Source organism: Heptranchias perlo, chromosome 40 (genome assembly GCF_035084215.1).
Source record: "Heptranchias perlo isolate sHepPer1 chromosome 40, sHepPer1.hap1, whole genome shotgun sequence".
Taxonomy (NCBI): Eukaryota; Metazoa; Chordata; class Chondrichthyes; order Hexanchiformes; family Hexanchidae; genus Heptranchias; species Heptranchias perlo.
Genome location: NC_090364.1, coordinates 17,773,267 through 17,787,001, shown reverse-complemented (window position 1 = coordinate 17,787,001; position 13,735 = coordinate 17,773,267). Strand labels below are relative to the sequence as shown.

General features: G+C 47.9%; 1 protein-coding gene across 2 annotated transcripts in view; it reads left to right on the top strand.

The window, feature by feature from the left end:
* LOC137305764 (extracellular serine/threonine protein kinase FAM20C-like) overlaps window positions 1–13,272 on the top strand; it is a 55,327-nt gene extending 42,055 nt beyond the window's left edge. For both annotated transcript variants that reach the window (XM_067974715.1, XM_067974714.1), the window contains 2 exons: window positions 12,218–12,277; window positions 12,999–13,272. In XM_067974715.1, coding sequence (XP_067830816.1) covers window positions 12,218–12,277; window positions 12,999–13,239 — 301 coding nt within the window. In that variant the 3' untranslated portion in view covers window positions 13,240–13,272. The remainder of the gene's footprint in view (window positions 1–12,217; window positions 12,278–12,998) is intronic.
* Window positions 13,273–13,735: the final 463 nt, after the last annotated feature.

Sequence of the window (13,735 nt, the reverse complement as noted above, 5' to 3'; positions counted from 1 at the left end):
AAAATACAGACTCTGAATAATGAAATGACAGGACTGTCGTAATCTCAGGAATAGTAGTAGTAGACACAGTAGTAAAGGTCAGGGCTCAGTCATAAAAGGACAAGGCTAAGTAATAAATGGGAGGGACTGAGTAATAAAAGGATAGGTTCTCTGAGTAATGAAAGGACAGGACTCAGTAATAAAGGTACAGGACTCAGTAATAAAGGTACAGGACTCAGTAATAAAGGTACAGGACTCAGTAATAAAAGGGCAGGAATTAGCAATTAAAGGACAGGAATTAGCAATAAAAGAATATGGACTCTGAATAATGAAACGACAGGACTGTCATAATCTCAGGAATAGCAATAGGAGACACAGTAATGAAGGTCAGGGCTCAGTCATAAAAGGGTAGGGCTGTGTAATAACGGGACAGGGCTCAATATTAAAATTAAGGGACTCAGGAATGAAACACCGGGTTCAGTAATAAAGGACAGGACTCAGTAGTAAAAGGACAGGGCTAAGTAATACAAGGGAGGTACTGAGTAATAAAAGAATAGGTTCTCTGAGTAATGAAAGGACAGGACTCAGTGATAAATGGACAGGGCTCAGTAATAAAGGACTGGACTACAGTAATAAAAGGACAGGGCTCAGTACTAAAGGACAGGGCTCAGTAATAAAAGTACAGGACACAATAATAAAAGGACAGGGCTAAGTAATAAATGGGAGGGACTGAGTAATAAAGGAATGGGTTCTGTGTGTAATGAAATGACAGGACTCGGTAATAAATCAACCAGGCTCGGCAATAAAAGGCCAGGAGTCAGTAATAAAATTATGTGAGTCAGTAATAAAAGGACGGGTCTCAGTAATAAAGGGACAGTACTCAGTAATAAAAGGACAGGGTTAAGTAATAAAAGAGAGGGATGGAGTAATAAAAGGATAGATTCTCTGAATAATGAAATGACAGGACTCATTAATAATTGGGCAGGACTCAGTAATAAAAGGATGGGACTCAGTAATATAAGGGCAGGACTCAGTAATAAAAGGACAGGAATTAGCAATAAAAGAATATGGACTCTGAATAATGAAACGACAGGACTGTCATAATCTCAGGAATAGTTATAGTAGACACAGTAATGAAGGTCGGGGCTCAGTCATAAAAGGGCAGGACTGTGTAATAACGGGACAGGGCTCAATATTAAAGTTAAGGAACTCAGTAATAAAGGACAGGGATCAGTAATAAAAAGACAGGGCTAAGTAATAAAAGGGAGGGACTGTGTAATAAAATGATAGGTTCTCTGAGTAATAAAAGGTCTCAGTGATAAGTTATCAGGACTCAGTAATAAAGGGGTGGGACTCAGTAATAAAAGGGACAGGACTCAGTAATAAAAGGGACAGGACTCAGTACTAAGGGGTTGAGACTCAGTAATAAATGGACAGGACTCAGTAATAAATGGACAGGACTCAGTAATAAATGGACAGGACTCAGTAATAAATGGACAGGACTCAGTAATAAATGGACAGGACTCAGTAATAAATGGACAGGACTCACTAATAATTTGGCAGGGCTCAGTAATAAAGGACAGGAATCAGTAATAAAGGACAGTGCTCAGTCATAAAAAGGCAGAACTCAGTAATAAAGGGACCGGACTCAGTAAAAAAAAAGGATGCGACTCAGTAATAAAACACAGGACTCGGTAATAAAAGGGAAAAGCCTCAGTAATAAAAGGATGGGACTCAATAATAAAGGACAGGACAGGACCAGGGAAGAGGTTCTGCTTAGGGAGTATGAGCAGCTAGGGGCTAAATTAAAAAGCAGAACCTCAAAGGTTCTCTGGATTATTACCTGAGCCACGAGCAAATTGGCAAAATAAGATTAGAGAGTTAAATTCGTGGCTCAATGATTGGTGTGGGAAAAACGGGTTTTGATTCATGGGACACTGGCACCAGTACTGGGGAAAGAGGGAGCTGTTCCGTTGGGACGGGCTTCACCTGAACCGTGCTGGGGCCAGTGTTCTGGCGAATCGTATAACTGGGGCGGTAGAGAGAACTTTAAACTAAATAATGGGGATGAGGGATCAAGTAAGGGAAGATGTGATAAATCAAAGGAAGAAGAAAAGACAAGAGAGCAAGGTAGCAATAAGGGAAATGATAATCAGAGAGTGGCAGGAAGGGACAGAGCAAACTTGAGAGTGCACCAGCAGATAAGGCTAGAGGTTGCAAATATAGTAAAAAGACACAGCACTAAAGACTTTGGGGGGAAAATTGGGTAAGGGTCTGTTCTGGGCGATGGTAGCACCCCGCGCCCGACAGACCCTGGGCAGGCAAGACGCAAGTTTGGTCCCATGGGAGCACTTACCTGCAATCAGTGTTCCTCTCCGGGCATCGCACATGGAATCAATGCAATTCACACTTTCCACCACCAGAGGGAGCACCATCTCTTAAAGGGAGGATGTTTCTTAGAAATCTCTTAAAGGTAGCTGGTACCTGTTATTTGCTGAAAATAACAGAGTCTGCTGTCTGCATGGAGTCTGAACAGAAATCAGATATCGCACACGTAAAACACAGATGCAGATCCCATCCCTATGTTTACACACTGATGAGTTATGTTAAAACATTGAATAAAGGTTGCGCATTACTAAATCCCACATCCTCCAATCTGCTCGCCAGACCTCACCAATGTGCCGATCTGAGTTGGTACCAGGCCTGCGAGAGTGCGTGCACCAAGGTTCTCTGCTGATGGGCTAGAGACCTTGGGTGCAAGAGGTGGACAGAAGGAGGGACATTCTATATCCGCAGTGGGGGTGTGGGGGCAAGAGGCCCTCCAGACATATACTCAAAAGACAGTGGGAGGCAGCGGGGGACGAAGTCAATTCCAGGCGCACAGCATCATGAACATGGATGCAGTGCAGGAAGAAGTTCAATGCTTTGACACGAGTGGTCAAGGTGAGTGAGGTCAACTGTCAAGTGGGTCTCCCACCAACTGCTCCACACACTACACCCCCCCATCACCCACATACCAACAAACTCTTTCCATCAGTACTCAACTCTTCCCATCAGACGCTTCCTCCCACCCTTACACATTACCACTGTTTCAAGCCACCCATCCACAACTCACAGGCCACACACACACTAGCAGCTATTCAACCATGACAGGCACATCACCCAGCCACATGTCCCGCTTTCTTGGAGGAGAAGGTGGCGCATATCAAGAGGCAGCAAATGGCCGTGGCATTTAGCCCCTCGAGCCTGTTCCGCCATTCAGTGAGATCATGGTGGACCTGTGACCGAATTCCATATACCCGCCTTAGCCCCATATCCCTTAATACCCTTGGTTCACAGAAATCTATCAATCTCAGATTTAACATTCACAAGTGAGCTGACATCAACTGCCGTCTGCGGAAGAGCGTTCCAAATGTCTCCCATCCTTTGCGTGTAGAAGCATTTCCTAATTTCACTCCTGCACGTCCTGGCTCTAAATGTTAGGCTATGTCCCCGTGTCCTAGTATTGAAGTCTCGGAGACCTCCAAAAACGGTTACAAATGTCTCGGCAGTCAGAGGCAATAATCCAGCCACTAACCTGTAAATCCTGCATGGTCCCTTTAAATAGCGCTGGTGGGGGGTCCTCCAGGCACTCTAAGACATGTTCAGATGGTCGGGGTTAAGACTGTGCGTTGAGTTGAGCGTTAAGTCCCAAAATGGTGTCTATCACTTTAAATCAGCGTTTCACACTGATTGAAGGCATTTTCTCCCTATTTTATATAATTCCAGCATTTCTTATCTGCGGCTGCACTAACTCTTATACCAAGATGGCGTCTGGCGCACGTCACGCAGGAAACATGAGTGCGCATCCAATACGCCATCTTGGATGTCGGAGAGGCCGTGTAGCGCCGAAACAACGGGCGCAGCACGGCCCAATTTAGCGCCCTTTGTATCTGAATGCGTGTAGCATTCGTAACAAAATGGATGAATTGATACCTCAAATAGAAATAAATATGTACGATCTGATCGCCATTACAGAGACATGACTGCAAGATGACAAAGGCTGGAACCTGAATATTCAAGGGTACTTGACATTTTGGAAGGACAGGAAGCTGGGAAAAGGTGGAGGGGTAGCTCTGTTAATTAAGGATGACATGAGTATAATAGAGAGAAATGACCTTAGTTCTAAAGACCAAGATATAGAATCAGTTTGGGTAGAGATAAGAAATAGTAAAGGCAAGAAGTCACTTGTGGGAGTAGTTTATAGGCCCCCTAACAGTAACCACACTGTAGGACAGGGTATACAGGAAGAAATAATGAGGGTTTGTGAGAAAGGATCAGCGATAATCATGGGTGATTTTAATCTACATATAGATTGGAAGAATCTGATTGGCAAAGGTAGCCTGGAAGATGAGTTCACAGAGTGCTTTCGGGACAGTTTCTTAGAGCAGCACGATCTAGAGCCAACCAGAGAGCAGGCTGTTCTAGATCTGGTAATGTGTAATGAGACAGGGTTAATTAATGGCCTCATTGTAAAGGAGCCTTTAGGTAGCAGTGATCACAATATGATTGAATTTCGCATTCAGTTTGAGGGAGAGAAGAGTAAGTCTAAGACTAGTGTTTTAAACTTTAATAAGGGCAATTATGAGGGCATAAGGGCAATTATGAAGACAGAGCTGGCTAAAGTGAACTGGGAAATTAGGTTAAGGGATATGTCAGTAGAGATACAGTGGCAGATATTTAATGAGATATTTCATAACACTCAGCAAAGATACATCGCAGTGAGAAAGAAAGACTCTAGGGGAAGGACGTAACATCCGTGGCTAACTAAGGAAGGAAGTTAAAGATAGTATCAAATTGAAAGAAAAAGCATACAATTCCGGGAAGATTAGTGGCAGGTCAGAAGATTAGACAGAATATAAAAATCAGCAAAGAATGACTAAAAGAAAAATAAGGAGGGAGAAATTAGAGTACGAGAGAAAGCTAGCCAGAAATATAAAAACAGATAGTAAGAGTTTCTACAGGTATTTAAAAAGGAAAAGAGTAAGTAAAGTGAGTGTTGGTCCTCTAGAGGGTGAGTCTGGGGAATTAATAATGGAGAACAAGGAAATGGTGGATGAACTGAACAGATATTTTGCGTCCGTTTTCACTGTAGAGGATACAAATAACATGCCAGAAATAATTGTGAATCAAGAGGTGAAAGGGAGGGAGGAACTTAAAACATTTACAATCACCAGGGAAAGGGTTCTGAAAAAAAATATTAGAACTAAAAGCTGATAAGTCCCCAGGTCCTGATGGACTTCATCCTCGGGTCTTAAAAGAAGTGGCTGCAGAGATCGTAGATGCACTGGTATTAATTTTCCAAAATTCCCTAGATTCTGGAAGGGTCCCATCAGATTGGAAAATAGCGAATGTAATTCCTCTATTCAAGAAAGGAGGGAGACAGAAAGCAGGAAACTACAGGCCAGTTAGCTTAACATCTGTCATAGGGAAAACGCTAGAATCTATTATTAAGGAGGTTATATCAGGTCACTTAGAAAATCACAATGCAATCAGGCAGAGTCAACACAGCTTTGTGAAAGGGAAATCGTGTTTGACTAATTTATTACAGTTCTTTGAGGAAGTAACAAGCAATTTGGATAAAGGGGATCCTGTGGCTGTGATGTACTGGGATTTCCAGAAGGCATTTGACAAGATGCCACATCAAAGACTACTACACAAAATGAGAGCTCATGGTGTAGGGGGTAACATATTAGCATGGATAAAGGATTGGTTAGCTGGCAGGAAACAGAGAGTAGGCATAAATGGGTCATTTTCAGGTTGGCAAGATGTAACAAGTGGAGTGCCACAGGGATCAGTGCCTGGGCCTCAACTATTTACAATCTATATCAATGTCTTGGATGAAGGGACCGAATGTCTGGTTCCTAAATTTGCTGATGACACAAAGGTAGGTAGGAAAGTAAGTTATGAAGAGGACATAAGGGCCCCGATATTAGCGGGGAGGTGGGATGGCAGCAGGGGGGCGTCGGGGGGGTGGGTAACCTGCCCAGTAAAATCCGTCCGTTCCCCACGCGATCACAAGTAAATTGGAGCCACTTACCGTGGCTTCCGGGTTTGCCGTCTGAAAGCTGCGCAGCGGGCGGACTGCACACCCGCATCACAGGCTGTCAGCCGGAGGAGCTCTATTTAAAGGGGCAGTCCTCCAATGGCTGCTCCTGGAGCAAACACCCACACACCACAATGGAGCAGCACAGGGGAAAGGCTGCTCCAAGATTCAGTGATGCCTCACTCCAGGTCCTACTGGATGGGGTGAGGAGGAGGAGGGATATCTTTTACCCAGCGGACGGGAGGAAGTGGCCTGCCTCTGCCACCAAGAAAGCCTGGCTCAAGGTGGCAGAAGAGGTCACCAGCAGCAGCAACACATCCCGCACCTGGGTCCAGTGCAGGAAGCGCTTCAATGACCTGACGAGGTCAGTCAAAGTGTGTACACTTACTCATTCTCCTACACTCCGTCTCCCACATCACCGCCCCCACCCCCACAACTCATTCTACACTGTCAACACTACTCTCACATCACTCCTCACACCCACTCAAACCTCATCCTCAACTTACCTGCACTTCCTCAGCATTTCCTCACCTCCCCATTACTCAGCCCACCACTACCACTCAACCCAATCCTCATCCAATGTCATGGCTCCGTCTCATACTCACCCTCTGATGCATCTCTTTCACGGTCAGCCACACCCAGACCAATGCATTCAGTGATTGGCCAGGTCACCATCACTCACTCACGTGTCTGTACTTTCTCCCCTTATAGGAGAAGAGAGCCCAGAATGTACGGGAGAGGGTGAGGGCTGGAGGGGGGCCGCAACAAATCGTCGTCCCCACAGACGCGGAGCAGGAGGCGCTGGAGCTGAGCCGAACCCTCGAGTGCCTGTCTGTCGGGGATGCCGAGACTGGTACCCGACAAACGTCTGGTGACAGAAGTTTAACATTTAGCACACACAATATCAATTAATGTATTAACATGCCTTGCCATCTTCAGCACCTCAACATCTGTCATCATGCTTAATATTGTCTTCTGTTCTCTTACAGGGCCTTCAGCAACCGCAGTGACGGCGGAGGGCGATTCCTCAGAGGACCTGCCAGCTTCTGAGGGGGCACCGTCACATCTGAGCGAGCCATCCACCAGTGCAGATACTCACTCCTTGGTGGGTCCTCAGTTAGTTGGGGTCGCACATGGTGGGTTACCACACACAAGCACTGGTGGCAGGGGCAGCTGTGGAGAGTCCGCGTCTTTTCCAGGCTCTGCTCAGCTGGACACAGATGCTGAACCCTGGGGGCCATCCTTTAAAAGGAGAATGATGGAGGGGCAGCAGCACCTTTGCGAGGTGCTGGAACAGGTGCCACGCACACTCTCCGCAATCGCTCAGAGGATGGAGAAGTCCAACTCCTGCAAAAGTGGAATGGTGACACAGGTAAGGGAGGGCATCTCTGAGATACTGTCACAGGGACGTGAGGGCATCTCTGAGATAGTGTCGTGGGTAAGTGTGGGAATGTCTGCGATGGAGGGGAGGCTAGCCTCCATCGAGCTTCAAGCTCACAAATGAGTCCATTCAGGCCCTGACAATGGCCCTTCAGACTCAGGGTGAACAACTTTCTGCCGCCTTTAACAGGCAGGCAGATACACTAGCACTGGCCTTACAAGGCTTCACACATGTCCTCCAAACTGTTGTCCAGCAGGGTGGTAGGAGTGATATGGGCCTGGCCCAGGAGAGGGATGATGGCGAAAGGGGACATGGAAGTGGGGACGTCACTCAGAGTGCTCCCACGTCTCACCCGTTGCCCGCCTCTTAACCAGTACCCTCAATGCTGCCTCCTCTCCAGGTGGGCGAGTCTGCCCCTGCACAGGTGCAGGTGGAGCAGTCTGTGGAAGGGCCCTCACAGGCACCGAAACCTAGAGGACGTCGACCCAAAGCATCTAAACGGTCAGGGAATGAACAAGAGCAACCTGCCACTACCTTTGCTGCAGCCACAGGGGAAGCACCACGTGGGAGTAGTCGGAAGAGAAAGGCGAAGGTTTTGTGAGCACGAAGAGGATGCACAAGGGTGTTTGACGGACTGTCATGTTTTTTATTTATATTTGCTTTTTGTTAAAAGCACATTAAATATTATTATTGTCACCATTACTGCCACGTCTTGGCCATTCTTGACTGGCTTGTGTAATAAGGCCCTTTCATGAGGTTCACCACGAATGCCCACACTTGATGCCACCCATTGGGTCACTCTACAGTGAGTGTATGTGTAGTTGCAGGACTGTTTTGTGCGGGGTGGGAGGGGGCTGGTGTGGCCGCTCCTCTATCCAGGTGGTGAGGACTGGACTCTTCACACTGTCTGATGTTAGGAGAACCGTTCACATATCAGTGACTCCCTGGCCTGACGAGCAGCCAGGTGAGCCGCTGTTCTGCCCATGGGTTTCTCCTCCTCCTCCTTTGCCTCCTCCTCATCCTCCTCCTCCTCCTCCTCAATGTGGGTGGCAGATGTGGGTGGGGCCTCCTCCAGCGGCACTCCTCTCTGTTGTGCCATGTTGTGCAGGGCACAACACACGACTATAATGCGTCCCACTCTGTCTGGTGCGTATTGAAGCTCTCCCCCAGAACGATCAAGGCACCTGAAGCGCATCTTGAGCAGCCCTATAGCCTGCTCAATTGTAGACCTGGTAGCGATGTGGCTGTCGTTATATCGATGCTGTTGCTCAGTGATGGGGTTCCTCAGAGATATCATGAGCCATGAGTGCAGGGGCTATTCCTTGTCCCCGAGGAGTCAGCCCTTGCAGGTGTTCGGTGCGTGGAAGAGAGGCGGGATGTTGGACTCCTGGAGGATGGAGGATGAAGGAATCGCGGCAGCTGCCAGGGTATCTGGCGCACACGTGAAGGAATCTCCTGCGGTGATCACAGATGAGCTGAGTGTTGATGGAGTGATAGCCCTTCCTGTTGATGAACAGTCCTGCCTCGTGTGGAGGTGCTCGTATTGCTATATGGGTGCAATCGATTACACCCTGCACCCATGGGAAGCCAGACACAGCGTGGAATCCCACTGCCCTCTCCGTCTGGCTGAGGTCACCCATGGGGAAGTTGACGTAATGCGAGGCCCTGCGAAACAAGCTGTTGGTGACCTGCCTTATGCACTTGTGTACAGACGACTGAGAGACCCCGGTGATGTCCCAGGTAGCACCTTGGAATGACCCGGAGGCGAAGAAGTTGAGGGCAGTGGTGACTTTGACAGCAACAGGTAAGGAGATGCTGCTCAGTCCAGCTGGGAGCAGCTTGGCATGAAGGAGGCTGCAGATGTCTGTGATATCCGGCGACTGACTCTGAGCCTCCGTATGCACTGCTCCTCAGAGAGGTCCAGGAAGCTGAGCCTCAGTCTGTAGACCCTGTGGTGAGGGTAGTGCCTCCTGCGACACCGCTCTCTCTGTTGTTGCCCTCCCTGCTGTTGTGCAGGTACCTGTGGTGCAGCACTGTGTTGTGGAGCTCCACGTGGCGGAGGTGGACGGTGTGCCTGGCGAGGCTGGTGATGTTGTTCATCCTCGGATGAAGTGATGAATGCAGCCATGGTGCCCCCCATCCTGACGGTCTGAGTTTGAGGGGGTCCGCAAAGTAGGTAAGTGTGTTTGCACAGCAGAGTTTAGAGTGGAAAGTAACAATTTTGAGTGAAAACACAAATGTCTTGCTGCCAAATCTTTGTCTGAAGTGACAGAGTGCCCTGCTGCAATAAATGAGGTTTTCCCCCCACCTGTCAAATAATCCTTTGCATCTCCCACTGGCTGCTGGCTGAAACACGTCTGCTCCAACAGGGAGTGTTTCCCACAGCACGGGAAACACGCTGAGGATCCTTCAAAGTCACACCCCTGCCAAAATGTCTATTCAATGAGGTCCCTCAAGTATCTCAACTATCTCTCAAACAATGTAAATCATCATCCCGCCGGCTTTAATTGCCGGTGGGAGTCCCACATTCGGGAGGCGCACACGCACCTGGACGCATCACTGGGGAACCCGGAAGTCAGCGGGTTGGAGCCGGGCTCCGAACCCGCTCCAGATTTCTACGATTTTAGGAGCCCCAATGCACCCACTCCGCCATCCGAAAATCAGCCCCAAGGAGCCTGCAAAGGGATATAGATAGGTTCAGTGAGTGGGCAAAAATTTGGCAGATGGAGTATAATGTGGGAAAATGTGAACTTGTCCACTTTGGCAGGAGGAATTGAAAAGCAGTATATTATTTAAATGGAGAGAGATTGCAGAACTCTGAGGTACAGAGGGATCTGGGTGTCCTAGTACATGAATCACAAAAAGTTAGTATGCAGGTACAGCAAGTGGAATGTTGTCATTTATTACAAGGGGAATGGAATATAAAAGTAGAGATGTTTTGCTACAGTTGTACAGGGCATTGGTGAGACCACATCTGGAATACTGTGTGCAGTTTTGATCTCCTTATTTAAGAAAGGACATAATTGCTTTGGAGGCGGTTCAGAGAAGGTTCACTCGACTGATCCCTGGGACGAGGGGGTTATCTTACGAGGAAAGGTTGGACAAGTTGGGCCTGTATACACTGGAGTTTAGAAGAATGAGAGGTGATCTTATTGAAACATATAAGATCCTGAGGGGACTCGAAGGGGTAGATGCTGAGAGGATGTTTCCCCTTGCGGGAGAGACTAGAACTAGGGGCCACAGTTTAAAAATAAGGGGTCTCCCATTTAAGACGGAGATGAGTAGAATTTTTTTCTCTGAGGGTCGTGAGTCTGTGGAACTCCCTTCCCCAGAGAGCGGTGGAGGCAGGGTCACTGAATATTTTTAAGGCTGAGTTAGATAGATTACTGATTAACAAGGGAGTCAAAGGTTATAGTAGGTAGACGGGAAAGTAGGGTTGAGGTCACAATCAGATCAGCCATGATCTTATCAAATGGCAGAGCAGGCTTGAGGGGCCGAATGGCCCACTCCTGCTCTTAATTCGTATGTTCGTATGTATGTTCGTATGACAGGACTCAGTCATAAATGGGCAGGACTCAGTAATAATGGGACAGGACTCAGTAATAAAGCTCAGGGCTCAGTAATAAAGGGATACAACTGAGTAATACAAGGCTGGGACTCAGTAATAAAAGGATAGGACTCAGTAATAAAGGAACAGGACTCACTATTAAAAGGACAGGACTCTTTAATAAAGCAGTGGGACTCAGTAATAAATGGATGAGACTCATAAATTAAAGAGCAGGACTCAGTAATAAAAGAATGGGACTCAGTAATAAATGGGTGGGACACAGTAATAAAAGGACAGGACTCATTAATAAAAGGACAGGACTCAGTAATAAATGGAGAGGGCTAAGTAATAAAAGGGTAGGTTCTCTGAGTAATGAAACATCAGGACTTAGTAATAAAAGGACAGGACTCAGTAATAATGGGACAGGACTCTGTAATAACGCATAGTGCTCAGTAATAAAGGACAGGATTTAGCAACGAAAGGACAGGACTCAGTAATAAAGGACAGAGCTCAGTCATAAAAGAGAAGAACTCAGTAATAAAGAGACAGTACTCAATATTAAAGGGCCAGGACTCAGTAAAAAAAAAAGGACGTGACTCAGTAATAAAAGGGCAGGACTCAGTAATATTGGGATATGACAGTAATAAAAAGGGAGGGACTGAGTAATAAAAGGATGGGTTCTCTGAGTAATGAAATGACAGGAGTCAGTAATAAATGGACAGTACTCAGTAATAAAGGTTCCGGCTCAGTAATAAAGGACAGGACTCGGTAATAAAAGGCTAGAACTCTAATAAAAGGGGAAGACTCAGTAATAAAGGACAGCACTCAGTAATAAAACACGGGACTCAGCAATGAAAGGACGGTACTCAATAATAAAGGACAGGGCTCAGTCATAAAAGTGCAGGACTCAGTAATAAAGAGACAGGACTCAGTAATAAAAGGATGGGACTTATAATAAAAGGCCAGTCTCAGTAATACAAGGGACAGGACTCAGTCATAAAGGGACAGGACTCAGTAATAAAGGGACAGGGTTCCTGTTCCTCCTTCACTCCCAGCAGCACTTTGAAGACTCCCACAAGTAGCCATTTAAATGGGAATTGGTGGATTGAATGTCAGTAGTTTGTGTGTCCAATGTGGAGGGTGACAGTTAAAGGTGTTTTCTGTGTCAGGAAACACGAGCCTGTGGAAACAAGTGACCCGACTGATTACTGCCTTTGTTTTCAAGGTTTGGGAAACACTCACATGACGAGCTCTCCATCCTGGTCCCTCTCCAGCAATGCTGCAGGTAACTCCCACTCCAACACAACCCATTGCTTCATTGCTTCTTCTCTACTGAACTGCATCAGTTCTGGGCAAGTGAACATCCCAGAGAGAGAGGTCCAGCTGATAGTGGAAGGATCCGTGTAACACGGTCAGATACACGAGTCTGGCTGAGAATGAACCCGTGCTGTCACTCTGCGCTCTATGGTTCCAGCATCAGACACTCCTGTGAGAAAGGCCCTTCGGCCCATCCATGCTCTCCTTCCACAGTCAGCACCCAGATTAAAAAACTTCCTCCTGCAGCCTCTTCCACCACTTTCATTCTTATTTCACTGTTTCCTTCTTACTGAATGGGATGGGCCATTTAAAGGAGTGACACTGTCTGTCGCCCCTGCAGTCGCTGCCCTGCGACCCCCGCAGTCACATGGACTGCAGCGGTTCAAGAAGGTGGCTCACCATCACCTTCTCAAGGTTAATTAGGGATGGGCAATAAATGCCGGCCTTGCCAGCGATGCCCACATCCCATGAACGAATTTTTTTTTTAATGCCCAGTGACCCCCGCGGTCACTGCTCCGTGACCTCCAAAGACACTGCCCCGTGACCCCCTCAGTCACTGTCCGCCCCCCCCCACAGTCTGGGAGTCACAGGCTGGGCAGTCTGCCCAAGGCTAAAGCAGAGATTGTAGATGGAATATGTCTGGTGGTTTTCCCGTTGCTATTTGATGTTTGTTTGCTGATTGCGGACAGGATACGGAGGAGGACTTTTCTCCGCTTGCAGCTTCTGGCGACGGACAGCTACAAACTGAGCGATGTCATGCGTGAGTCATTGCTGAGTGACCGACTCTCCCCGATCCTGACTGAGCCCCACCTCACGGCACTGGACCGCCGGCTGCGGACCGTCCTGGAGACCACCGGAGAGTGTATCGATCGGCACGGCTACGACAGGGTGGTGGAGAATGATCTGGAGTCCTGGGCTGCGAGTCAGTAACAGGAGAGAGGGGCCCTGCTTGGGGGAGCAGGATTTGGGGGGAGCAGGATTTGGGGGAGCAGGATTTGGGGGGAGCAGGATTTGGGGGGAGCGGGATATGGGGGGAGCGGGATATGGGGGGAGCAGGATTTGGGGGGAGCAGGATTTGGGGGGAGCAGGATTTGGGGGGAGCAGGATTTGGGTTACAAACACTCGGTGATGCTGGGTCTTTATTCTGAGCCCACGGATTGCTGGTGACTGTGCTCTGAGCCGTGACACACTCTTTGACGGATGTGGTTCTGTGCGGCACCAAAATAGCTCTTGAGAAACGGCTGCAACACCGATGATGTGCTGATCCTGTTCCCCTGGTCTACCTCCTCCCTCCTACCCCTGCCTCGGCCTGAAGAGGTCACCACGATGCAAACGACAAGCGAGGGAATGTCCAAAGGGTCTGCACACAGATTTCCTGTACTCGCACTGGGTGCAGATCAGGACAGATTTCCCCCTGGGCTGCCTC